At 38.3% G+C, this 27,943-nt stretch overlaps 2 protein-coding genes across 4 annotated transcripts; one reads left to right on the plus strand and one right to left on the minus strand.

Annotated features, from left to right (window-relative positions):
* The first annotated feature begins 534 nt into the window (after positions 1-534).
* Positions 535-3,688, plus strand: SCOC (short coiled-coil protein). The gene is made up of 3 exons (XM_031062596.1): positions 535-660; positions 761-844; positions 1,413-3,688. Exons 1-3 carry the CDS (start codon positions 639-641, stop codon positions 1,553-1,555), a joined length of 249 nt encoding a protein of 82 aa, XP_030918456.1. The 5' UTR covers positions 535-638; the 3' UTR covers positions 1,556-3,688.
* Positions 3,689-5,375: 1,687 nt separating this feature from the next.
* On the minus strand, positions 5,376-23,868 carry CLGN (calmegin). Of its 3 annotated transcripts, none has more exons than XM_031062598.1 (15): positions 23,701-23,868; positions 22,856-22,926; positions 21,053-21,111; positions 18,870-19,011; positions 18,599-18,680; positions 17,677-17,869; positions 15,672-15,861; positions 15,004-15,117; positions 13,815-13,971; positions 12,730-12,945; positions 11,224-11,343; positions 10,908-11,046; positions 8,983-9,063; positions 7,545-7,672; positions 5,376-6,437 (listed from the first exon to the last, which is right to left on the minus strand). In XM_031062598.1, the coding sequence occupies exons 1-15, from the start codon at positions 23,860-23,862 to the stop codon at positions 6,366-6,368; spliced, it is 1,926 nt and encodes a 641-aa protein (XP_030918458.1). In that variant the 5' UTR covers positions 23,863-23,868; the 3' UTR covers positions 5,376-6,365. The 3 variants fall into 3 exon arrangements, 2 of the variants coding, with proteins under 2 accessions (XP_030918458.1, XP_005427818.1); XM_005427761.3 differs by having other exon boundaries at positions 5,376-6,440; XR_004082433.1 differs by lacking the exon at positions 5,376-6,437 and adding an exon at positions 9,384-9,475 and having other exon boundaries at positions 7,658-7,672.
* Between the last annotated feature and the right edge of the window lie 4,075 nt (positions 23,869-27,943).

Here is a 27,943-nt window from a genome sequence, read left to right on the forward strand (position 1 = left end):
GAGGGACGGGGCGCGGGGCCGCCCCAGGCTGGGAGTGCAGGGTGGGATGCGCGGGCGGGTCCTGCCTGCGGGGCCGCCCCTCTGCAGTGCTGCCAAGCCCCGGCCGGCGCATCCCGGGCCGCGGTGCTGCTGTTCCCGCACCGGCCCCGTCCCGCAGTCCCGGGCGGGGATGGGAGCGGGGATGCCGGGCCCCGAGGCGAACAGCCCCGTCTCGCAGGCCCGTGCACTGGCCAGGGGTGGTGGGGGACAGTGCAGAGCCATTCCGGCCTTCAGGAATAGCCAGTTCTAGAATAACCCGTTCCCGAATGATCCCAGCTGAGAAGGCGGCGATTACATCATTGAAACGGCGGTATTTCATGCTTTGCAGTAATCTAGATCAGTTATTTTTGTAAACAGAGGCATAGTTACTCAACGAACCACAGATACGTACAGCACGAGGCCTAGGAAAATAATTAAAGAATGGTGAAAAAGGTTGCTCTGCCTTAGGCCAAAGCACTGACCCTTCAGAATTAAAAAAATACATCTAAAATTCAAATATAACGGAAGTTCCAATAATTGCTGCCGCCCTTTTTTCTTTTCTTTAAGCAGAGTACCGCTCAAGAAAACGCTCTTCAAAAGTGGAAAGAGCCCCTACCACAATGATGAACGCCGATATGGATGGTATAAATTCTTAATGTTCTTGTACTTCACTGGTATTCTATTTAGTGTCATTTCTAACTGTTAACACAGGTTGCACTAAAACTCTCATGCTTTATTGCAGCTGTTGAGGCTGAGAATCAGGTGGAATTAGAAGAGAAAACACGGCTTATTAATCAAGTTTTGGAACTGCAGCACACGCTTGAAGGTTAGCAGCTTGACATATCAGATTTTTTACAAGTACACAGTAATAAGCAAAAGAAGAGAACCTGGCTGCTCTGCCCTTAGTCGCAGTGTCCAGAAGTATGTCACTTAATGCAGTTGAAGATACAAAAACAAGGTCTTGGAAATAGTTTTTTTCTTCCTCTTTATGCAACATTACATTTGCTCAACCTTGGTAGTACACAGCGAGTAGAACAGGTGATGCAGCTAATATGTCTGTGCTTATTAGAAGACACATATCTGAGGCTGATCATCACTGAACTCTTGTTTCCAAGTAATTTAGTTTGCAATAGCTTAATTCAAAAATCCAAGAAAGTAATAAACTTACAGACTAGCATTCAGTTTAACAAGTGGGTCAAAATACTGTACTGCAAAATAATAGAGGAAAAATGCCCTTTAGGTAAAACATGACTAGGAAAATGTTTTATAACGTAATACCCTCTGGTAATGCCTTCTGGATTAAAGGTGTGACTAGTCTGATGTAGGCCCGTAGAACATACTCATTATTGTTTGCAATTGTGTCTAATATTTTTCTTATAATATCACCTTCGCAGATCTCTCAGCACGAGTAGATGCTGTTAAGGAAGAAAACTTGAAACTGAAATCAGAAAACCAAGTTCTTGGACAGTATATAGAAAATCTGATGTCAGCATCTAGTGTTTTCCAAACAACTGACACAAAAAGCAAAAGGAAGTAAGGGTTGATTCAGATTATGTCATTGTATTGCTGCTGGGTTTTTTTTGTTTTGTTTTAACTGGCATAGGCTACATAAGCTAAAATACTTTACTTTGTGGCTTACTGGATCCTTAGAGATTATTATAGACTTTGATAATAAACGGAATTAAGAGCATTATCATGAACAGGACACAGAAGATTGTGTATTAAGATTGAGCAATGTGCAAATGTAGTGTAGATAATTACAAAATTTTTGTATTTGTTTTAAAAATTACCATATCTTGTTGAAAAGAAGATTAGTTTGTCAGGTTAAACAAAGGTCTGTTGGTTCTCTGAGGTCTTAGGGTAGATTTCTTGACTATATTGTGTTACAATACTGTGTTGAAACCCCATTTGATAAAAATATTCAGAGTTATTGCATCACTTTTCTGCACCTGAGATGTGTTTACTGCGTAGTACTGTTCATAGTTCTGAAAACAAAACAAAAACCTATAAACCAGTTAAGCATTTCTGTGAAGTAGGAACAGTATGACATTGTTTGCAGGGCTTACTTACAGAAAAACACCTCAGATGTTTTTGGGAAGGGGGAAGGTAAGAGGAGCAACAAGGGTAAGCAACTTATCAGAGAAATACCAAACTGATGCAGTATCAGATGTAATATGTATGCTTGAAACCATCGCTACTTTCCCATTTCCCTGAAGAATGCCCAGGCACATCATCACAATGTATGATCTTCCTGAAGTTCTTCTGTTGTGTGATGAAAAGTGAAGTAAAAACCCGAGTGATAAACTTTGCAAGAAGAGGTCAGCAATGCTCCTCATGCTCGTGAACAGTGCAGTGAGGCACTGAGAACAAGTCTTTTCCTTCCTGCCTTTTACTCTCCTCCTGCAGTGCCAAACTTGTCTTTGCTTCAGGCCTCAGAGCAGCTGTTTTCCTGCCTCACAGCTACACTTGCAAAGTGCTTCTTGAGGCACTGCATAGAAACATCTGAAGCAGAAGGATGCAGTGGAACAAAGGTGGATTTTGCCTTTCAAAACTGTGCTGCTCTGGGCAGTGCCTGGTGTCAAGGTGCTGGGTTTCCTGTCTTGGATGTTAGGTTTTGTAGGGGAGCTCAGCCCAGATGATGGGTCTGAGCACTTCCCACAGAAGCAGCATGTCCAGCACAGTCAGTATTAAGGGAGAGCAGAAGTACAAACAACTATGTAAATTTTAGCAGTACTTAGCTGCATCTGTTTCTTCTTGCCCTACAGCAGCACTGCAGACTTACATGGATGTTGGCTAGGACTGAGTAGTTGCTTCAGTAATGAAGCCATTTTGCTTGACCTTTTAAAAGGAAACCACTAGTTCAAGGATCTCCCTCAAGCATGGTGTGAATGAGTCAGTGTAATAGAATAATAAATCCCTCTCAAATCCCAGGTTTCTTAGCTAGGTACTGCTGTGTCTCAAGTGTAAGTTGACATTGTGAGGTTCCCCCCTCCCAAAGGTGAGGTTGCCCATTTCTCCCCATTTAAAATGGTTGTACAATGCTCACCAGAGTCAGAAGACTCTACACAAAGTCAGAAGACTGCAAACAAAGCACTAATAGTACAGTCTTTAGGGCTGGTTAAAAGTCTGGGTCCAGAAACCCAATGAATGAAAGTGGATGATACCATTTGTGTCATGGAGTCCTTGTCAACACCTAAAATTAATTCTCATCTTCTATGGACTACTTTCTCACATTACTGGAACTCTAAATTAATCCAAGAACTGCTAGCAGGTAGAGTAGATCACATGGCTAGTCCAGAGTTTGAGCATTAAAGGAAGAAAAATCACAGCAAGCACTTGACTTCTGAAGATTGCATTGCATTACAGCCATCGTAGCTTTAAAGCCACGTCACTGCCATCTCCATGTGCACTGCAGATCACCTGGTAACACAGCATGCGCTTGTTAGGCTTCAGTATAAGGTTTATAATTCCCAGTATAAGGTAATTTTAAAATCACGGTTTTGTATTGTAGATTGGATAGTGGTATTTTATCCATCAGTGTGTATACAGCAGTTATTTCATCTCCATGCCATTTCACATCCCACTACTGTGGCCTTCATTTAACTTATGAACATTTTAAAGATGTTGTATTTCTGACTTTACACCAAATAAAAACTTTCATTTGTCTCAATTAGTTTGGTTTAACTTTTGTAAACCCTAAAACTTCTCATAAGTATCTGTAGTCAAAAGGTGAAAAAGCAGTAGGGTTAGTAATCTTAAAGGTTTCAACATAGCTGAATTGTCTGAAAAACCAGATGTATTTGGTATTAAACCTGAGTTAATGAATCTAGTTTTAACAAAGCTTCAGTTCCTGACTCACTTGCTATTTTCAGCCATCAGTCTTAAATTTCTGTCTACTTTTCTGTTCTTGTTAAAGGATTGGTAGACTGCATCCACTGTTGTAAAAAAGTTAAAACTTGCACTTCTCCATGTGGGAGACTGCCAAGCCAAGTCAGAAATGTTACTTTGTCCTACACTTGCAGTGAGCTTTCCATTAGACAGAATCCAGAATTATTACTTCATCGTGCCTTCATGAATGTAGATGCCAACTGAAGAGTAGCTTCAACTGTAACTGAATAAAAGGGCCTCAGTACTACTCTGCCTTCCCTGCATGTAAAGTGCTCAGTCTGGGATCTGGCATCCTCAGTAAGAGCTCTTTTACCAAGCTACAAGAGTCAGAGGGAGTGCAGGCTGTAGAGGTCGTGCTGCTCACACAGTTCCAAAGATGAGTGACAGTTTTAATAGCAAGACATGCTGGAACTGAAAATCATAATTTTCTTAAAGATCTTTCAAGCAAGCATGATAGCAAGATGAACCGTGTTTCCTGAAATACCTGTTCAGATAAAAATAGACAGTGCACAGGAAGTGTGTGAAATCTCATTGTTGCATTGTATCAATGGACAGGGGTTGCCCTTTTGCTTGGCCTTCTACCTCTAGAGCCTTAAATCCTCAACATCTCTGGTACTTCTGCTCTAATTACCAGCATAAATCTAGATCCAAGTAAGCTGATGTGCAGAAGGATGTATGCTATCTCTACATTCTAGGTGATCAAAGCTGATGGGGCATTAATCAAGACTTTATGAGAACTTTAAATTCAAAACCCTAAAGGAAGATGAGCATCCCCCGTGGGGTGACCAATCCCTGGACTAACTAAATCACATCAAAGAAATGATAGTAACGATCACATATCAGAGAAAAAAACCCTCCAAAACCCCTATGAAAACAAACAAACCAGACCCCCAGGACACCTAAATGCTGCAACAATTCCAAAGGACTTCTGTCAGACCTAATTCATTTAAAAGGTGAGCTGAAATGGTATCCTTCATGAGAAAGGGGAGCTCCGACAGCTCACAGGAACTGCTGTCAGCAGGATACTCCACTGCTAAGAGCTTCTCTCTATTGCTCAGGAGTAACCTGGAGTCTTCACTTCTTACCTTTTGCATGGAGGCCCTAAATAAAGAGGTGGGAACTTGCAATAAACTTAAAAAAGCCCCAAATTCAACAAAAACCTAGAGACATTTCCATGTAATTCACACCAAATAGAAGTCAAATATAATTAACTTTTGAACACTTCAAAACAAGCACTTGGGGACACTGGCTTCTTCATTAGGGTTAAGCATTCATTTCTTAGAAACTTCTGTGCAATCTGCTGTGAAAATACTTCTTTTTAAAGCAGACAAATTTTATGAGAGGCACAAGAAAATCTGTTAGATTCCTTATGAATTAATGTATTTCTACTTCGTTTGTAATGTATGACTAGTTTTGCTAGCATTTACACATTCTACTAGTACTACAGGCAGCTGCCAAGCAGCAAGAGGTTTCTGGTGACTGAAATTTTATTGTTTAATATACAGCTGAACTTCAATGAAACAATGTTTCTTTACAATAAGCAGTTTATTTAAACTATGAGAATACCCAAGTTACATCGTAAAAAACTTAATCCATCAAAAATTCTTATCTATATTAATAAATTTCATATTGAGCAAGAATTAATAAATATTTTTAGGTGACAATATACACTTAGCAAGTATTCTATAAACAGGTTATACCACTCGGGTTTGGAACATGAGAACTATAAAAGTTTGAAAAAATCATCTGTATATGACCTGCAGATTTGATACCTGCATTCAAGAGTAAAACAAATCACATCAATTACCACTTGTATTCTATTTTAAAATATATCTTGAAAATAACTTACTGCAACCAATGCCTAAAGTGAACAGGTGACCACCCACGTAACAAGATCAACTAAAATAAATAATTTACAATAAAAATCGTTCCTAGCACAAAATCATCATACAAAAACAATTATTGCATTTAGCTCTGCACAGAAAATAATACCTTTTCTGACAGCAATGTGAACTGCTATAGATGCTACATCTATACTACCATCTTCTTTAAGCTGAAAACTGTAAACGGCTTATTTTGTGCTAGAGCTACAAAAGTATTATAATGCATTTATTTAAAAAAATATTTAGAGTAAGTTTATCTCCAACTAATACTAATTTCTAAGAAACTTCAAATCTTAAGAATCTTCACCTAAAAATCAGTTGGTCAGCTTGTAATTTCCCTTTTATTTTGAATTTGAAATACCAGCTAACTCTTCACAGATAGCGTTTATCCTTAAAAAAGGGGAATTGAGGAAGTTTGGGATGGTTAAGGAGGCCAGAGAATTAAAACAGGAGGTTATACAGCAATGAGCTCCTCCTTTTCCCATCACAGCTCAGGAATTTGCCAGGCCCACTGAAGTGGCACACCAAAAGTTACCGCGACTCTCTCTAGACCTGCAAACACCAGCTGGCAATAACTCAGTCCTTTCGTACTCTTCTTTTGCGCACTGATTTCAGCGGACGATCTCCCATTCCTTCATCAGCTTCTTTCTTCTGGAAAAAAATAAATTCAGCATTAACATTTTAAACTTATTTTAATTATTGAAACTGGCACACACTGTTATTCCTCTTCCTGAATTCCCCAGTCATTTTATCACTAAATGCAGCGCTCAAGTGATTCCTTCTTCCACACTACTAATGTAATGATTAATAAAGGGGGTAGAAGACTTTTCATTTCTATATTCAGAAAAGAGAGCTGTATGTTTAAACTGATGTCAGAAATTTGTTTTTGCCTGTGTCTTTGCTGGTTTAAAAGCAGTGACTTTTAAATTAATTTACCAACTTCCTTAAAGAGGACCTTTTGCTAATGTTATTTCCACTTCTGAAGTAAGATGCATTTAAAACATTTTAACTGTTCCCTTTGGAGAGCTACAAATAGAGCAAACTGTGCTTAAATCAGATGTTCCCAGTTTAAAAGCCATGGGCTCACAGCGGCACAGGAAAAGCCTTTCCAATGTGAAATCCATCCTCATACCAGATGATCAATGGGTGGATCTAAAGTGTTTCAGACACTAGCAGCTTCTAAATGAAGGAAAAATGAGTAGCTGACAAACAAGGAAAGCACAAATTCCATTATACAATGATATTTTATGAAAATAATTTTATAGAACATCTGGCTGACTGGATTAATCTGCACAAGAAAAATGAAACTGCAGATGCCGTGTTCAGAAACAGTATTGTCATTTTACTTAACACCTTATTTTGGAATAAAAAGCCCCAAAATGTAACTGAAAAGCTTAAGGTTTTTCTAGGTCTTGGGAAAAGGCTATTCAGTTGTAAGTATTTTCTGTCAGTTGAGAAGCACAATGAAAACTGACCAATCTGCTGCAGCATCCAAATTTTCAAGACTTGCAATTCGTTTAATAATCTGTTAAAAGCTACATTCCTGTAAAAATATTTCACATTTAGGGAGCTGCCCAACCACTTCTATACTATACCTGTATTTATGCAGAGCATAAATTCAAAGAAAAGCATATTTCTACCTCACCATTTGTTTTATGGCTCAACAGAAGAAAAACACTTGTAGGTAACTGAGCTTGGCTGGAAGTACAATGTCAGACAATGGCAAGGAGAAAGCAGGGAAAAATGCAAACTTACCTCATCTTCTGAATCAGATTTATTTGACCTATCACCTTCTTGACTTCCATCTGGAACTTCATTTTCTTCTTCATCTGGAACTCCATTTTCTTCTTCTTCATCAGAAATATCTTCACCACCTTCACCTTCTGCAGAAGAAGTTAATTTTACTTCATAAACAGAACTATATTACTATAATACACTACATCCAGGCACAGCAGTAAGGAAAATAAGCCAATTTCAGTCCTAGAATGAACTGCTTGTTTAGAATAACCCACAAAAACATCTCTGGGATACAGAGTAGAATTCTCATGAATTAGTAGAAAGTGATAACTGCCAGATTTAACAACCAATTTTAACAGCTCCAACTTTGCCTCTTTTCATAATAGTCCATACTGTCTTCAGACAGAGCTTCACTAATTGTTATGAACTAAGAAGTTAGTTTTGCCGTATGTCAGTATACCTGGTTCATGTGTACTATGTCTCTCTTTCTATTATCAAAAGGAGAAATATGACCAAATAATGAAGATCATGTTTAAGAAAGATGCAGACAAAGATCTCAGTCCTAAAAATAAGCCCTTAATAGAAGAGCTTGGCAGAAATTCACAAAGCCTTTGGTCATATTCTAATAAAGAAATTGGAAATGATAAATGACGCAAATCCAGCTCCTCCCACAAGTACGAATTTCAGTAGAAGTGAAAAAACCCTCCCAAAAAAGTACTTCAGATATCAGAAGCTATAGAACCCAGAACTGGAAAACTATACTATTTAAAATTATTATTTTAAATTTAACCATATAGTAATTTAAGCATTATTTCATATAAATAAATGTAGTACTTGACAAATAAGGTTTAGACTGTGCCCCTGAAATTCCATTCTGTGGCAACATTTTTTTACTTCCTGCAATATCTTTCTACAGGTCAAAGAAAGTAAGGAGACAAAGCAGACAAATAGACAATGCCACAAAAATTAACACAGAACAAAATAAAGCAGTAAAGCCCATGGACAATGCCCTTCAAGAAGTACTCTGCCAGCAAGTTGCTGCTGTTAAAGAAATTGTCAATTGTTTCTAAAATTTGCTGTTGTGCTGCACTTCCTTTTCCTTTCTTTTTTAAATGGTCCCAAAATACAATGTGGATTTCGAGTCACTCAGTATTCCACAGCTCAAAACCCCATTGCATTCAACTCCCAAAAAAACTGAAGGAGGAGGTAATGACTATGAAAGAACAAAATCATAAAAAATCATAAAAATCCTAAGGAGACAAAGATACTAGTAGAAAACATTAATGACTATGGATACCATAGAAAGAAATCACAGAGGAAACTTGCATCTGGACCTGATGGAAGCTGGCATCCACCAGCCTGAAGGTCTACCATCAACAAGGAAGCAGAGGGAAGAAAACAGATAGGAGAGACCCACTTGCAAGTCCTGGCCCAAATTGCTTCCCTTTCCCAGTACCTGAAACAGAAGCCTCCCTTCCCATCTTCTCTGTATTATCCTTTATAAGGTCTCTTTTTGTCTCCTCCATTTCTCTTCTCTCTGTAGCAAAAAGAATGGGGAAAAGGATGCAGAAGACAAATTCTCTAATGCTTTCTGACACAAAGAGGCAAAAGAGCAATAGAAAAAAAGGGACGATTTCAACTTGCAAATGTAAAAGGCGGCAGGAAGCTGAGGGAAGCTAAGCAATTCTTCTTTAAAGCAAGAAACAATGAAGACATGTGACAGCAAAGTGTAATCCTTCCCTCTGAAGCCTAGAATTTATTTGAAAACCCTGGATTAGTCATAAAAAAGCAAGCTAGGTTAGTTTTACTCTGTGTTCTGTTTAGTAACTAAAAGTAACAGTCTAAAATAGAACCTACCTTCACAACACCATGAACAGCTGTTCCAAGCACAATTTAAGAAAGCTGTAGGAGCTGAACAGTGTTCCTCTGCAATTGCCCGGGCCTTATTTCTAACATTGAAACACACATTTTAAGGTATTATTTATTAAGTGATGTGTTGTAATTAAATAAATTAACTGAATATTGGAACTGAGGAATGGCAGCCTTGCAACTGCAGCATAGTATGTGCAAACTAGGATTTGCATCAAGACTGGGTAGAATAAAACAGAGTCTGCAATTCAGGAGCAAAGAACAGGCTGAGTAGAGTAAGATTAAAAGGAAAATGTAGGAAGATACAACACTGAAATCACATACCCACAATTTGAGCTAAAGTAAAGAATGTATGTAGCATAACCAGAATAATGAAGTGCCTTGGTAAGGCTCTCCAATAGCAAGGCAAATGGACTAAGTTTGGTGTGCCAAATATGTACTCCATTCTGTCAGTACTGGCATGGGAACTGCTGCTGCTGAGTGATGTCTTCTGCACAGACAGAAGCCATCCACACTCATGGAACATGGTGCAAAGACAGACAAAACCCACCAATTTCAGTCAGTAATAGGAAGTGATATCAGTAGGAACACAAAGATCCCACCACAGCATGAATGTCTGCTATGTCTCTATCCATGCTAGTCCCTTGTCACTTACTTTGTTCTCACCAAGGAAGACTGAAATAAAAGGCAGAATCTTGCAGAATTCTGAAGCTAAAAGTTTTCTCATCAAAGTCAAGATAATGCATTGGAAGTCAGGTGTTTGATTTTTATTCTTTCTATAGACACAGGGAGGGAAATGCTAACAGCACCTCAAAGCTATGGCTGAGTAGCAGCCAGTAATCTTTGATACAGTAACATGGGATGATTTTATTCTTGGATGCTGGAGTCCAGCTCAACCTACTGAGTCATTAATTTCTCCCTGGGCAGCAGGAGACACCTCTGCAGGTGTGCAATAGGTCGCTAACAAGCAACATAAAGGAAGCTGCAGACTTCAGAATTTCAAGCCTACTGTTTTCAAGTTTTAACAAGAATAACTCAAATCAGTGACCAACAGAATAGTATAACCCTCCCAGAGAGGTGTAAGCAGATTTATGGTAGAAGACTTAAAGCTATTCCAGACACATTTTAAAGAATAAAGTGACTTTAACTGCTTCAGGTACTTATATCTGAATAATTAAAATGTGTTTAATATATGAAATATTTTGAAATATTTAGAAGGGACAACATATGTATCACTGTGTACAAACATAAAAAATGGTGTTGGAAGCATGTTTATTTCTTGAAAGTGCAGAAATGCTGGGTAGAGCCTTACTTTCTGCTTGTATTTATCAGACCTATTAGGCACAGGATGCCACTCGCTGGAAGTTACCAAAGACAAAAAAAGGCCCAGAGCAAGGCACATTTCACATAGTCTAAGTAAACAGATTGCAATTATTGGCAATGCAATCCATGAACTAGCTCTATTCATGTCTTCAACCAAACTGCAAGCTGACACACTCTTACTTGTCTTACCATCTTCATCAGTATCTTCATTTTCTTTTTCCTCTTCCAGTTCATCATCTTCAAACTCCTCTGTCTCTTCTTTTAGTTTTCCCTTTGTAATTTGCTTAGATACATCAGGCTTTTTGAAGTCAATATATTCATCTGATTTCTACAACAAATTAAAAATCTATTTATATTTCAACTCCAATTAAGAATTGAACAGGCACTGTAAGCTAAGTAATACCAATGGCATATTAAAAGGGCACATTGTTGCACAGATGCTCAAGAGTTTCCAAATAAAGTATTAAGAATAAAACCAAATAAAAATATAGTAAATTTCACTAACCTTTCCCGGCCAGCAGAACAACACAGTTAGACCAACAGGGAGAGCTAAAGTCAAGATGTAAAGAACCCAGAGCCATGGGTGTTCTTCTGCAGCAGTCACCAACTGACTAAACATACCAGGCTGTGTTTAAAAAAAATTAAATTAAAAGACTTGCATTTATATCCCTCTCTACACTTAAATAAGTTTATGAAGTGTACTGTATACAATTATATTGTCCAAAACCCTTCTTTACCTTTGCTTTTTAATGACTACAGCAATAATGCATTTCAGTACTGGTAAAGCAACAACTTTACAAATTGCAAATAAGTGGCAGGTGTTGAGTAACAAGGAACAGATGTAGAACACCAAACACACCAGACCAGCCACAACTCAGCTTTGTAAAGTAATACCTGCACACTGTACCAACTCAGCTGAAAGCTCCCAAAGCATCAAGAGCTGGAGGGCAGCAGTTCCTGAGGAGCAATGCTGGCTCCACTTGTACTACCACCTTCTCTCCTTTGACAGCCAATTATGCAGGGAGTAAACTGTCCTCCCAGTACAGCTCTGACTTTCAGAGTAGAGACTCTCAGGCAAGTGCCTGCCACATCTCTGTAAGAGGTACATCAGCAACTAAGGAAGTTTGAGAGGCACAGTGGAACAAGGGGACTCAAAGGAATTTTTTTGCCATTGTGTGTACAGGTACAGATACAGGCTCAGACATAAACCCACACCTTTCGGAAAAGGGCAAGGTTGTGTGAAGAGACAGCTTTCCTGCTTGCACGGACAGATATGCTGTTGCTACTTGCTCACTCTGTGACAAACAGCAGCTCTAAGGAATTGGCCACATTTGCCACCAACCCATCCTTTCTCCCCCAGAACAGTAGCCTGCTGTAGCCATTTGATCAAAGAGAACAGAGGACTGTCAAACAGAAACAGGAGTGCAGGTGGGGCCCATGATCCCATGTGGCAGGGCAGATCCATCCCACAGCACAGGCAAGGACAGAGGAAAGCTGTCCAAGTGCACTACCCAAACAAAGTGTGGATGCATACATAGAAACACACACCTCAACAGCCAAAGGCCTAAAATTATTGAACAGAAACAACCACTAGACTATTCATTCCTCATGGGAGGGAAGCATCAAAAGAATGAATATATATCATGGATATAACTATAAGGGAAAATAGGGGGCGAGGGGCAGGAGTTACTTTGAATATAAGTAATTCAGCCTTCATTCTTTCACTTGCTGTCAGGTATTGGATTTCTAATATCAAAGTGAACAGCAGAAGGCTTCAGAGGAAGTCAGTTTCTCACTAGGTGTTTAAGTAAAATGCAGTACCCTTTTAACCTCAAGAAAATATTCAATTGGGAAAGGTAAAAAGCCAAACTACAAGAGAAAACCTATCAGTTACTCAGCAAAATTATTAATTGCAGACAAATTAATACTCTCTCAGCATGGACAGAAAATTCTTCCAACAGCACAGCTTCCTTACTACTTTCTACTATCAAGAACATAGCAAAGTTTATACCTCATTAGCACTTGCTACCAATTTCTTCAAGCCCCAGCTATCTGCTGCCCAGCGATCTGCTACTTCTTTTTCTGAACAGATGATGAAGTTATCAAAGTAGATATCAGATGTCATAGACCAGAGTTCTAAACCAATAGCACTGACAGCAGTCATCTTGAATGGGTGAAGATCTTCAAAATAGTCTGGGTTTGGTATTTTCCGAGGGCTCCAGATTCCCTGTAAATGGAAACAAACATAATCACATTACCTATAGCTCACCAAAAGAACAACTTCTCAAAGAGATTTCAAAAGAATAAGAACAGTTCTTTAAAAAGACAAGCAGTAGAGTTTAATCTATCTAAGACAGAACTGGAAATAGCCTGTAGGATTTTGGCAAATGGGTCTCAATTTTCATGGCTTAGGGAAGACCTCCTAAGTAATTTTTTCCTTTTTTACTGTAGAAGTTACAGTAACAACTGACTCTAACCAGAAGTATTAGAGAAACTTTTAGGAAAGGAAAATTCAGCCTTATGGTACCTGTGCAAATTAGAGCCAAATTTTGTTTGCAAACCTGCTTAGGATCTTACCCTCTGAGACATCAATTTCAAGTACTCCCATAACTAATACAAAGTAACTCTCTTTAACATCCAGTTGATTACCTCTTATATTTGGAGGGGAGGACGGGACTTTAATTGTCCAAAATGGAAGCTTCCTCTAAAATTGGACTAGTAAGGCAATCTGCTTGCTGAAAGGCTTCATTTGTTAATATTAAAAAAAAAAGACTAATTCAAAAGACTCACATTTAAAACCCTAATGTAATTCAGAATACAGTTCTGAAGACCATACTAAATAAAGTGTATCAATGAAAATTGTACAAATGGCAACTTTAAACAGCTAAGTTGTTTTAATACAAGAAGCATTACTATTTCCCAGTATACTTCAAGAAAAAAAAAAGCAAATGAAAAGCAAAAAAATGTCAAATTAGTGAGGGTATTCAGATTCATTCTAAAATATAAATACACTGCAGAAAAGCCTAAGTAAATATACTACTTTGACTTGCTTGCTCTGCTGACTCTGCATCTTTTAGCCAACAATTTGACTATTACCTGATAGTTAGGATTATCTATCATAGGTGCCCTCCATTTTCCTTTATACTTTGGGTTATTCTTCATGGGACGCACCCACTCTCCACAACCAGGTGCAGTCTCACATTTTGCATTACGGATCTGAGGGGCTTCCCACTCCCCATCCATTTCTTCATCCCTACAGAGAAAAAAAAATACAAACAACTGCTTCAAGATCAGCCAGGTGTCAAACACTGGCAGTCTGAAGTTAGGGTCTGTGTGTATTGCTGTAACAACCTCAGAACTCTGACCAGCTCAAAGAACTTTAGCCAACAGTATAAACACTTTTTTTAAGGAGTGCTACACATTTTTACCTAAAGGTCACATGTTTATAACTACCACAGCATGACTGACTTCAATTGCATTCCAGCCTCTAAGCATCCTCTACCCAGGATGCTTAGAGATCCCTTGGAGACTTGCATTATGATTTCAAGTTATCAACTTAAACTGTAGCAAATTCTTTCAAAGTGGACCTTCGTATTCTGTTTTTACTTATATATCTTCAGAAAACAAAAGGCAAGGACAAGTTCATGTTTTTATAGAAGCAGTCCCCTGTAGCAGTCCCTATGGACACAACCAGGGCTCCCTGGAGGAACTGAATCAGCATTTTACTTCCTCACCCCCACCCTAGAGCATATCCCTGTAACCCTATAGGTTAGGACTTTAACCCCTTGCCATTGGTCCAAATCTCAATCCTCCTAAAACCTATAAAAGGGGCACATTTTAGCCCACTTGCTGGAACGAGTGCAGACCGGACCCTTCGCATCAATAAAGAACATCTCTGCGGAACCTCCGTCGCCTCCTCCCTCTCTCTTGTCCACTGTGCCTCTCGGCCTGGGCTAATTGCACCAAGCAGGCAGCTGAAATCCTGAGCTGAATATCACTAAGAGCTGACAATCACTTATGCTTGCTGGCAATAGCCCTGAGGCCACGCCGAGCTACGCCGGGCACTCGGGCGTTCTGTTCTCCGGAGGAACAGGGCTCCTGAGGCTAGCGGAGGCCACACAGAGGCCTTATTAATAGTCCCCCACACCAACAAATATTTGGCCATACCTTACAGATTCCAACTTACTATCTCAAAAGGCAATGAGATCTGGACTGACTTCCACAACTAATAATCTGCCACAGAGAACAGTCTCATCTACAAAACACATTACCAATCTGCACTTACCAGTCCTTTGGTTTTTTTGCATTAGGGTCTGGAACATACTGTGGTTCATCATCAAGCCACCCCTCAGGCTTAACAGCATCAGGATCTTCTATTTTGGCAGGTTCATCTTCATCCCTTCAATTACAGACTTATGTTAGAAAATACAGCAGCCTGACTTTGGCCCAATGCTCTGTTCAGAGGACTACAACTGGCATGAAAGGGATGACTTTCAAAAACATGACAGAATTAGACTCGCTGATCATGAGCATTACCCATATAATTATCTGCTTATAAATATCTGGATTATATTTACATTGTTTTATAGTGCTATTTACTCCACAAATTGCTGGTATCAAGTGGCTGGTGTCAGTCAAGTCTTCCCATTGAGGTTTCCCTACTCTTCCTGAGTTGCCATAAGAACAGCAGTTCACACAGAAGTAGAAATTCATTGTAAATTAGGACTATAAGGTAGAAAAAAACTTCTTATTCATGTGTAGCAAGCTTAGTTACTACTTGCAACCATGCAGGGCACAAAATCAGCAAATAATGATTTTATTTGTTTCCTTATGCCCACCTCAAATATGTTTTCAAACTTGTCATTAGCAAACCTCAAAACAAAGCCAGTCAAGTCTTTCAAGTAAACAACCTGTATGTAAAAGACAGTGTAAAATTTAAAATGTTCTCCTTACCAGTCATCTGGTTTGACAGCATTTGGATCAGGTATTTTTGGTCTCTCATCCCAATCATCAGGCTTTTTATCAGTAGGATCCTCTATTTCTTTGGAAGGATTTACTGGAGGAATCATATTCTCAAGAAGACTTCCTTTACTGACAACTGTTTGGTCGATTAATATTTCAAACGTATCATCTGGTTTTAGCACTAAATTGAAGAAATTTATATTGAAGAAATAAGGTAGCCATTTAATTTTACAGATACACTTAACCAAAACTATAGAATAAGCACAGATTTAGTCAAATAAGAGCAAACAGGATCCTCACTAGCAGAGGAGACAGACTCCTCACTCAGGCACTGGATCTGGACATAAAACATTGCCCTTGAGGGGATGTATGACCAGCATCAGGCCCCCAAAAGATTAAATTTGAAGAAAATTCAATTGCTGAAACACATCCAAACACATTCTAAGAGATTTTTCAAAAACCTACCAACTTGGCCAAAATTCTGTGGTTTTACTTCAAAAGCACAGACAGTAAAAAAAGAATCTCTGTCCCAAAAGGCATCTCTGCTACTAAATTATAATCTCACACTTGAAAGCATGGGAACACAAGAACTGTACCAGTAACGTAGCAGAAGGATCAAAACAGCGTTTTCTATCAGGTTCTAACCTCTAACAGCCATTTCCCTCAAATGCCACACTGCAAGAGCTGACATGTTTGAAGAGAATTTCCTGGATGTCAGCAAGTGTGAGTAACTGAGAAGCCAAGGTCAAGAACTGAGCACTGTCAGACTCGGTACCCAGATGCATCCAGATCTATTTCTAATAAGCACTTAAAAGTGTGCTCACTGGTTAAACAGCAGATTCAGCTGTCATTTAACATCAAGAAGATTACTAAGTAAAAGTAATTACTATTCTACTTTTATGACAGTTTTCTAAAAACAGGTTAAGAAAACCACAGTAACAGTCTTGTAACAGTTTGATAGTATCTAATGATGGCCCTGAAATTTTCAACAGCATTAAAATATCGATAAATGCAAAAATGAAACTCCCATATCACCTTTAGATAAAACACAAGTAACTCATTTTTAAACTCCTGTTATAAATCACATAAGTGCATTGGAATCACATAGCTCTATGGAGTCTCTTTGAACAAGTATAACAGAATAAACGCAATTTAAGTACCTTGATTCATAATTTCTAACAAACAATCCAAATACAGGAAGGCATGCATTCCTTTATTATGAGATTCCCACTATCTAAAAGTGTAAGTTTGGTGTGGCATACTACAGCAATCTATTTTAGAAACCACTGAATTTTCCTATGGCACAGCACTGGAACATGCCTTCTGTTATTACAACTCAGTGGAAGTTCCTAAGTACAGTCAATTTGGTTGGATTTGCAGCATGCCATAGATTAGCCCATTCTCTGACTGCTGTTCTTCCTCAGAAGGTAGAAAAAGGGGATAAAAATTCCCTTTTATTTCTCTGGACAGCTCACTGGGTACAAGAAGAGCTGCCACATGAATTAAAAGCAGCCCATACTCACTCACTCCAGAGCCTGTGCTGACCTGTTTGTGCACACTGCTTCAGATGCAGGGCTTGGTGAGAACTCTTAACATGTGGAAAAGCTGTGTGTGGCATGCTGCAGATTTCACTGAATTCCTCTGAACGCTGACACCTTCCCAGAATACTGGGCAGTTGTACATTTTAGTATCTTTCCCAGTAAAAACAGTTTTATTATAACTACTGAAGGCATTTATTAATAAAGGCTACTCAGGGCTGGTAAGTTTTTCCTGTAACTGAATATTAAGCAGTAGCATCTGAAAGCTACTTTATGTCCTGCAGTTAAGCCCTGTCATTAAACCATTTAACCCAAATCATTAAGCAACCACCACTCAGAATTAACAAGCTATTACAAACAAAGACTCAATTACAAAGCTTCAGCAGACAAAACCACATTTTTAATCTCTCCTTTCCAATATAAGAATTGGAATTCCATTTTAAAGAATTGAACAATACCAAGAGTATATAGATGTGTCTTCTTGTCCAAATAGATTTTTTTTAGGTCTATATCAGGACGTTCAGCATGTTTTTCATCATATTCTCCAGTTTTAGGATTCTTATGTCTGAAGATAAAGTGTAGCTTGTAATCTTCTCCACATTTATCTGGTCCAAACATAATTGTGTAAGGTGTTTTGTCAAAAAAGTATTCCTGTAGAAGCAAGAAAGCTGAGCATGTGATATACTGGACATTTTATTATGTCACTTTTGGTACTTCTTTTTCTTGGTGCAGAGCATAGTTACCTATCTCTAAAAGGTAAATGAAAAGTGGTAGGGTAAATCATGAAAGGAATTCAAGTCCTCTGGAGTTCTCTGTTTCCAGGGAATGGACTAACTCTCAGTCTCTTCAAGGAAGATGAATACATTTATATTTACACTTTATCCTTATGTTAAGTAGGAATTCCTGTTACAAATCAAAACACCCAAGTGTTTCCCTCTACAAACATTACACTAAAAGATGGAAGGAACTAGTTACTGTTCTTCATAACAATTTTCTTTTCCAATAAAGATAAACCTCAGGATATTAATATCCAGTATTTTATAAGTACCTTCTTCTCTCCACATTAAGTAACAGCAACAAACAACCCTGTAAATATCAGATATAGTTATTCTCCTTCAGAGTATGTTGCATTACACAGTTATGTCAGTATCTTTAAACTATCTATGTTTTCAGTATTTGGAATACACAGTAACATGCATGTGCTGATCAGTAAAATTGTTTCACAAGTATGAGCTAAGATCCTATGGCTTCTATTAATTCTGAAAGTCATACTAGATGTACACAAAAGTCCTCTGTCCTGCATATCAGACACCACCCATGCAGAACCAAGCTGTCCCTCAAATGAACCACTGATAGCAAATATTAAGCAAGAGGACATACCAGATTCAAGTCATTGCTACTGGAGAGAAGTTTAATATATGCACCACCACAGTCAATGCCTTTTTGAAAATTCACTTCGTATCTGGGCAAAGAGAAAGTGAGAAAAACATTCTGAGTATCAGAAAAATATGAATTAACTGCTAATCTGCAGTTCTAATTATGAATATATTCAGACTGCATATTAGTACCAACTGTCAAAACAGTTCTATGTAAGCAAAATGTTTTAACTTACTAATAAACATCAAATAAAAAAATCTGAAGGAATACTTACTGAACAATCAAAGGTTTATCATCAAAAACAAATGCTTTCGTTAGCATTGCTGATATTGCATGATACTTTGCCACTGATTTTAACACTAATCCTCTGTCTCCAGGCATTGCATTTTCCTTCAGCTCTTCTACTTCCCATCTTCCTAAAACACACATGCACAAAGTCTTAGAAAAATGCAGTCTGAATAAAGAAATCACAGCCTTGCTGAAAGTAAAGAGTTAGTAACAAATAAAGCCTAGCTGCCAAAATAGGGCAGAAATGTTGGCATCTGATGTCAAAGATGTTATTTCTTGTTGTTCTCAAATTTACAAAAATCTGTAAGTAAACTTTATTACTGTACATCTGTATCTTTAGGTTGTGGTATCCTACAACGGCTAGAGGAACAAAATATTTCTCCAGATTTTAAATTGACTTCTACCATCATCACATAAAAAACATGAGTCACAAAGCACTGTGTAAAGCTAAAGACCTGCATCATTACTTTTTTCTGCTTACATAAAATTAAAATCTCTTGAGTCAAATCTAATCACAGGGTAGATGAAGTTCCCTCGTCCCCCGCAAAGTCTTTCCAGGAATTATCAGATTTGGTCCAAAACAAACCTACAGCTTTGCAAACAGAAGATTTTATATTTATACATTCTCCAAGTTTGGGATAAATACACACGTGTCCAATACCCAAAGAACTAGATTTCTTCTAAAAGGGCAGTTACATTTTCTCAGAGACTACCAGGACAAGATTCACTGGGTTTTTTCCCAGGAAAGAACACAGCACAAAATACCCTACTTTGACAATCCACTGTAATTTTGAAGAATGCCTGTGTCAATGTAAAAAAGAAGAAAACAGCAGGAGTTCCTCAGCATGTAATTTAGAGAAGATTCATAAACTGTGATGTGCAAATGAAACAGTGATTTATTTTATTCTGTAGTGATTAGTAGAAGTTGTTAAGGAAGCGCTGATATGCAAGTTAGTAACAAATTCCTAGTTTCTTCTAGCCTCATAGACAGAAGGAGGAGAATTCCATCCTCTTCAGTAGTGCTCCTTCCTGGAAACCAAGGCCAAACAATAATGCAAGGCAAAACAACAAGACTGGAAAAAAGAACTGGAAAGTAGTTAAGAAATGTGTCTCTATCACAGACTTTCTTAAATGTTGAATTTTCTGACTTCAAGCAAATAAGACTGTTCTGACATTAAAGACAATTTTTTATCTAATATGAAGCCAAGTAATCAGAGAGACCTCATTTCTCATAAGCATCTCATCTGTGTGCCTATCTCCTCTGCAACTTCTTCATTTTACCAATTATTTTTGGTAGCCACTAAATTTAGAATCATCAGTTCTACTCTGTTCTGCAAGTTATGCTTGCTTACCACTTTCTATTAACATAATTGATTTCATTTGATGTAAGAACAGTAGCAAATACTTCTCTGTTGCAGTAGAAACTTTCTTCTCTTCTCCTCACTCCCTCTTGAATGAAATAAAACTCAGGTTGCAAAATCATTGCCACAGATCAGGCACCTACCAAAATTTTAAACAGCCAGTTCTAGACTAGGACATCCCAAGTGCCAACTGCAATGATTAAACCAGCAGTACAATGTTTTCATTATTGCTTTCCAAATTTGTTTTTAGCTACTCTAAGACTAAATTGTACAAGAACCACTGAAGAGCCCTACATTCAAGCACAGGCAATCTGAAAAAGAATTTTTAAAAAAAATGCTGTTTTAATTTTCTTGTTTCAGAGGCTATACCAAGAGACCAATCCATGAATCAGTAGTAGGACAGATGGAACAAAATGGAACACAATGCTTTAGAAAACTATTTAACAACTGAAATTGAAGTGGTAAATCTCTCTCACAGGACTTCAGAGAAGATAGTTCTAAAGAAACAATACCCATAAACAAAGGATTAAATGTTCAGTTTCCAAAGGGTATTCTGGTATCATCCATGGCAATACATTGTTGGAATGACAAAAAAAAAGTCATCTTCACACTAAATAACCCAATGAGCAACATTTAACATCTCGGTTTCAGGGTAACAGTCATTATACAAACTAACATTTTTGACCTATGCCATCTAGACACTCAAAGACATGTTCTGTGTTATTTCTCAAAGAAATAGCTGTGATTTCTCAAAAAGCAACAGAACATCATAAACTACACAGTGGAGGTAAACATTAAAGTTGCTTACCATCATATTTAGCAACATTATCATCCATGTCTTCTTTCAGAGTTACAGACAACACCCACCTAAAAAAAATTGTACTGGTCATTGACCTATCTAGGCAAAGCTGTATTATTTACCAAACAAAGGAAAAAAAGCTTTTGTTTCTAGGCTGTGAATCTGTAATACTGATTTTGAGTCAGCATCTTGGACTGCATGTAGCTCTAAGAATATGCAAAAAAAATTAAAGGAGAGTAGTCTAATACAGCATTTCAAAATACTCCTAAAAATGTAAATGAATAGACAATTAAAAGTCTAAAGTAATTAAATTCCTGAATTATTTAATTCTGAATAAACTTCAGTTTTATATACAAGTTCACTTTGGCAGAACGTAATATGCATTTAATGTAAAAAATGCACTGAAAATAGCAAGTTTCAAGTATAATACCTTCAACAGAGGAAATAATACCTTTCAATGGAAAAGAAAAAGAAATCAGCCAAATGAATCTTTATCTGACAGTAACAGTACACACACAGAGCAGAGGACAAAAGGGACAAATGCAAGATTCCCAGTGGACTGCACACAGGAGATCCAACAGGGCAAACATGCCTGATCTCCATTCTATGGGCAAGGCAGACTTGGCCATCTCATTAAGGGTATCACAAGATATGCACAGTTGCCACACAAAGTGTTCCTCTGGAAAGGGAAAAAAAGAAAAGGGCAGGCCACCCTCATCTGGACATACAGCAGTTCTATCTGGAGCCATGCACAGGAATATCCTAAGGCAGCAGCGCTGCTGAACTCTTTATTGTATCAGCCACAAGAATACATTTAATAATTTATGCTGGAAAGAACTGTTTGCATTCTTTCTGAACTATCCTCTGCATGGAGTGATTCAGGGAGGAATACTTTCTCTTTTCGCTTGAATTGCAGTCACATTTGTCCACTCTTAACAGAGATGCTGGAAAAACTTTCACAGAATAAAGAGCAAACTAGATCCTTGGCCTACCAGGAGAGAGACTAGTGAGGACATAAAACCTCCCTACAAGTCATGTGAAAAAATTTTCAAGGCCCAGTCTCAAAAAAGCTACTCCATTCTTACCTAGTCCATTTATATATAGTCTTTTCCACACTTCAGGGAAGGAAGGCAGCATGCTGCTTACTTTCTCATAAATCTTTCTTTCATACTCCTTAGTCTTATGTAAATTATGCAAAGCTAGACCAAAAAATCCCAAGCATTGTAGCTAAAACTTTGAACATTAGATTTAGTAGGAAGACAAACTAATCTTTGAACAGTTCTCAAAAAAGCTAGAAATTTGGATGAATGGTATCATTCAAGTACCCCAGTTGAATCTTTGCATCTGTTAATCAAGGTTTTCAGTGGTTTGTTTGGTTTTTTTAACAATCATTATCAGCTCTTCTATCTAATATTTTTTTCTGTCATCACAGGTGCTGCTTTTGTGCTTAACATTTAGAACTGACACATATCTAAGATCACGTGGAAAGAAAGAGTTTGCTACTGAAATGTAATGGCACTTCACCTCCCAGCTAGTTAAACCCAACTGGCTAAATCTTTAGATTATTTTTCTTCATGTCCACAAATCCAGAGTTTATTAAAAGCTTCCTTAAAACACGCACAGAAGAGTAATATATCTGAAATGTTTTGTCCAGCTTAACATTATGATGTATTTGGAGCAAGCCTTAATAGTCTTCCCAATAAAAATACTTTTTATAAAGATGATAGCAGAAAAATGAATACAAAATAAGTCCTGCCACTGGAAGTGAAACTGCTGAAAGTAAAAGTTAACCATTTTAAGACACAAACTTACCCCGACAATCCTTCATCAAAGGTTTCTGTAAAATACACTTCCCCAGTTGGCTTTGGAGTCTGGTACACAACCTAAGAGATATGTACAGATACACATCCCAACACAAATTACAACTGAAATACACTCTCCTATCTCCAGAAGTAACCCACCCAGGCAAAACAACAGATATTGTTCATTAGAAATACCCAGCAGCATAAAACCACTTCTCCCCCACCCACATTTCAGTAGTTTGTGTGCATCCCACCAACAGTGAGCAGTTTCATATCTCTCAATTTTAAAAGTTGCTTCCTCTGTTCAAAGCTCATAACTAAATCTTTGTTACATCTTCTGTGAAACAAAAGCCCAAAAATTTTTCTGAACCTGCACCAAATCTGCTTCCTCCCTGTTTCTCTCTTTATATGTTTTCCATTCTTCTGTTTTCCCATCTACTGCCTACATCTATTTTGAAGAACAGCATACAGATTTTCTGGTAATAAAGACAGTGTCAAAAGGCAGCTGTGACTGATGAAGTCAAGAAACTGGTCTAAAGTCAAAGTCTCAGTGAGACCAAGGTGCTTTCCATTTACTTCTTTAGAAGTGTCATGTTAGGACTTGCAACAAAAGGTTCTGTATCTAGATTGAATAAAAACCTTTTTCATGACTACTGACCACAGGCAGGAGATTTTACACTTGGGCATAAGTGAGTCATTCTTTAAGTTTGCCCTGTATGTCACATATAGCAAGTGAAAAACTCAGACTGCCATATCTGAGACCCACTCAGTTGTCAAATGTAGATTAATTTGCTCTAGTTATAACTATGCATCTTGTATTTAACCAGTTTGAACTAAAGACTTCTGTAATCTTACCTCTAGAGAAGATTTTTCTCTGTCAACATCAGCTTCTTGGGACTGCTTGTCAAAATTCTCCACTTCAACATCTGCATCCAGATTTTCTTCATTTTCCATTCCTGCAGTCACTGAGCTAATTATCAGGACACCCAAGCACAGCCAGTCCCACGGGAAGTGCATCTTGGTTATCTGAAGAATTCAAAGTTTTAGAATTTAAATATAATTTCAACGATATTATCAGCATTATTTCAATTTCACCCCAGATTTTATCTAAAAGAGGAAAAAAACCCATTAAAATAATGAGAAATAACTATCAAAAAGTGTTGTCACTATAATATTGTCTTAATTTGCTTTTTTAAAGATTTTTTTTATTACTGAGCCCTGACTCAGACTCTCTTTCCCCTCCTGTTTTCCCTATGGAAGTGCTCATAGCCTGTTCCTTTACGTTGCCAAATCTAGCAAGAATCTGACTGCAATATGTATGCTTTTTAAGAACTAAGCAAGACTGCTTTTATTTTTCTCATTCATGAACAATCTGAACAAGTAATTAAATTGAATCAGTCTCTATAATGCAGCAATAACTAACATCCCTTTCATTAGAAAAAATTGAATTATAGATTTAGAATGTACTACCTGCTGCCAGAATTGCATTTGCCCCTACTTCCAATGACTACGTTTAGATGAGTGCAGAGTGTATACTGGCTCCAGCTCTAAGTGCCACAAGACACTATAAGATAGTTTCAGAAAATATCTTCTGTTTAAAATTATTATCCAGTAATTTTCAAGTTTAAGTTAGGTAGAGCAAGAGTTTAAGCTTAAATGCAAATACCCTCCAAATTTCAGGGAAACCTGAAAATCTTTCATCTGTGTAAATCTGAATGTCAATAGCAGACAATTGCCCCAGCCTCCCAATCTGATCTGCTGTGAGATCACTGTTGCCCAGTATTTTTTGCTTCACACCTGGAAGACATCCAAATCCAATTTTATGTTAGAGTAGCCAGTGGTTTGAGGAAGTGCAGCGTCAAAAACGCCTACGCAAGTTTCCTCAAAGGTCTTGCAAAAAATGCGGTTTTTTGGAATTATTTTTGTCTGAATTTGTAAACAGTATGAAGACAGATTCTAGACACCTCTGCACAGGTATTAATCACTTGTTTCTTACTAATTTATATTCACAGTAAGCTTAAATAAATGCTGGTATTTATTTTGCTATTTTGAGACATTTTCAAGCCTTGCATTACTTGCAGCCACTACTAGTTATATTAAAAGCTCTGGTGCTGAGGTACCTTTTGTTCCTGAGAGAGAAGCCACCCTCTCAGGTACATCATCACTCCCTAGAGATTAAACTGTTTACCACTACAACTCTAAATGTCCCAGCAATTATAGATACTATCTTATACTGAAAGTGCAAGTCTCTTTCTTAATTCCTTCCTGGCTTTATCAAATTTGGTAAGCAATTCAAACACTGTAACTGCACCAATAATTACTTCATCATTCCTTTTCTAACACCTGCAAGTTTTATCAAGCAACACATATAGAATCAAACACTACCAGGGCTTTATTGCTTTTACGATCTGTTAATTTAACATTAACTGCACTGATTAAATCTAGAGCCAGGACATACATAAACCACAAGATTACCATAAAGAAGTGTTTCACACACCAGTACCATGTCAATACTAGGAAATAATCAAAAGCTCTTTTTTTGGCACTAACACCTATTTTCCACAAAACCACATTAATCACATTACCATTCTTTTTTTCACCCCCACTACTATCCACAACTCCTGCCATTCTTTGTGGGACTTTACAACCTTGCTTGAAGCTGGTGAGTCTGTGGTTCTCTCTTTTTTTCACGCGATACATTTCAATAGTTACCTGCAAATTTTACTAGTGTTTTGTATTTGAATTTTTTTTTTATTTTTAGGTTAAAACTAGAGATATTGTTAATTCACAGACCTCCTTAGCAGTTCTAGAACTGAAAATAATCTCGCCCTGAAGATTTAAAGTAACTGAGTTAGGAGGTGAACATTTAATCTTACGGTGTATTTTGGAACACCTTTGTCTGAGGAGTATCAGTTTTACCAACCCCATTTTCTTGTTCCTTAACCATCACATTAGGACAAGCACTCAAAGAATTCCATATCAATGCCTTCTGGACTCCTTAGCTCCTAGCTAAAGTGTCAAATATTAACCAAGCACCAGACTTGCATTTTTGGCATACAGTTTGCCCACCTTACCTTCGCCAGCTTGTCACGCACATGGTCTCTGCTTCTCCTAAAGCAGAACAAGAGGTACTTTCTCTTCCAGTACATTCAGGTGTGTTTGTGTATGATCCAAAATGCCTTCCACTTACACAGCTGTAATTGTACTGCAATTAGCCCCATTCACTTCTGTTCCATACACAGACTAACACAGGCATCCAAGAAGGCACACTAGTTCACCTTCCAAACAGCTCCCTTCCAAAATTTCTGATGCTTTCACTTTGCTCCCACTGAATCTTATCATTACTCCCTGATCCTACCTAGGACCTCCCTAATTTCCTTCAGCTTTCAATTGGATCTCTTACTTCTTCCTTCAAGAAGAGAAGGCGCATTTTAACCTTTGACCCTTTGATATGCTTTTAAAATAATCCCAGAAATGCTGAAATACATTTTCAAGACCAATTACAGTTATCACTCAACTGCCAGGCAAACATGGTTTCAATCAGCCCACCACATCTTTCACTTTTGTGAACTCTGCCACATTAAAGTCATAGAATATAAAATAAATCTTTCAACTACGCCAATGAGATTCTGGTCTCAAAACAGAACTTCACACTACACATATAATTATCTTTAAAACCTACTGAATTTTCCTAATTAACACATGAAGACTATGAGAAACTTTTCTTACTCTATTTTCAAGGTGGCAATGAAAATAAGCCAAAAGGATTCTCACTGTTATAATTTCCTCAGCAAAACAAAGGATATTGGAAGAGTCTATGGCTCTCACAAAACACCAAACATTCTTTACTAGCAGTCTTGTCAATGTACCTAAGTTCAGACTGTAATTTTAAACATACATTTTGCATAACTTGGTCACTTTTTGCCATGGGTAACCACAGCACAGCTACCTACCCATCAGCAGGACGTTTAAGCCAGCAGTACAATGGCAAAGCATGCTCCAGGGACCAGCACCAGTGCTGCAACATCAGCACAATATTGCACCTAAAGCTGCTTCTCCTGAGACAGAGACGAGTATTTATAAAGACAAGGGCATAAGCTGTAAACATGGTCTGACTGGACATCAGAATGTTTTTCCCCACAAGGACAGGTAAGCACCGATACAGGCTGCCTAGTCTGGGTCCCTGGGGTTTTCCAAGACAGACCAGAAAAAATCTCTAAGCAAGCTGGACCAGCCCAGGGCTGCCCCTGTTGTGAACAGCAGGTCAGGAGAGATCTCCTGGTGTCCCTTCCCACCTGAATGATTTGATTTGGGCTGCATGGTGCAAATGTGTCCACCTTGGCACCTCTGTGCCATGGTGTTTGGCACACTGTGTGCACGCCATTAAGTTAGTAGCATCATTATTCCATCTGCTGCAGAACTAAGCAAGAGATCAGGATCTTCTAGATTACTAACTTTTTTCTGGACTTTGAAAACAGTCATGCGTTTTCCATGTAGCTCTGGGAGTTCTGGATTCTCAAGCAGAAAGGGAGTAAGACACCCGTTCTCACTCTGCAGTCCAAAGCTCCTGCAGCCAGTATCAACACATGGGCTTTTCATAGGGCCAAATATCAATTCCATCCAGGGCCACAAAAAGTGGAGGATTTTTCACACACCCCTTCTTCCATCTGTACCCACGAGCTGCTTTACTCCTCCCCTATTCTCCTATATTGGCATCAACCTGACATAAGGCAACATCCAGCTGTATCTGCTCCATGAAACACATGCAAGAACACTTACACAACTTTAAATTCTTCCTTTATTGGCTGTGAAAACTGTCCCTCCCTCCCTCCACCCGCGCTGTGGAGCACCCTGCGCTGGCACGGATGCCGAATGTGGAGTTCGGCAGGGACTCCAGCCGCAATGCCGCACTCCCGCAGGTGCTCCAGACATTCGGCTGCTACAGCGAGCTCGACCGAACCCTTCGAGACGACCTTATTTCCCAATTTTAAAAGACAGGCCTTAGGGCCACACGGCCACCCGGTGTTCTGTCAGCACCAACACCAACCTGCTTTTTGGGACACCGCGAAGGGACAACGAAGGCCGCGACGCCGCTTCT

This window comes from Geospiza fortis, unplaced genomic scaffold (assembly GCF_000277835.1).
Source record: "Geospiza fortis unplaced genomic scaffold, GeoFor_1.0 scaffold35, whole genome shotgun sequence".
Taxonomy (NCBI): domain Eukaryota; kingdom Metazoa; phylum Chordata; class Aves; order Passeriformes; family Thraupidae; genus Geospiza; species Geospiza fortis.

Excerpts from the sequence above, each read along its gene's own strand:
- SCOC (XM_031062596.1), top strand. The coding sequence starts at position 639 with ATGATGAACGCCGATATGGATG. Across the intron at positions 661-760 it reads GATGAACGCCGATATGGATG|CTGTTGAGGCTGAGAATCAG; the intron begins GTATAAATTCTT and ends GCTTTATTGCAG. Across the intron at positions 845-1,412 it reads ACTGCAGCACACGCTTGAAG|ATCTCTCAGCACGAGTAGAT; the intron begins GTTAGCAGCTTG and ends TCACCTTCGCAG.
- CLGN (XM_005427761.3), bottom strand. The coding sequence starts at position 23,862 with ATGCACTTCCCGTGGGACTGGCTGTGCTTGGGTGTCCTGATAATTAGC. Across the intron at positions 21,112-22,855 it reads TTTGATGAAGGATTGTCGGG|GTGGGTGTTGTCTGTAACTC; the intron begins GTAAGTTTGTGT and ends AATTTTTTTTAG. Across the intron at positions 13,972-15,003 it reads GCAAAAAAACCAAAGGACTG|GGATGAAGAAATGGATGGGG; the intron begins GTAAGTGCAGAT and ends TTTTCTCTGTAG.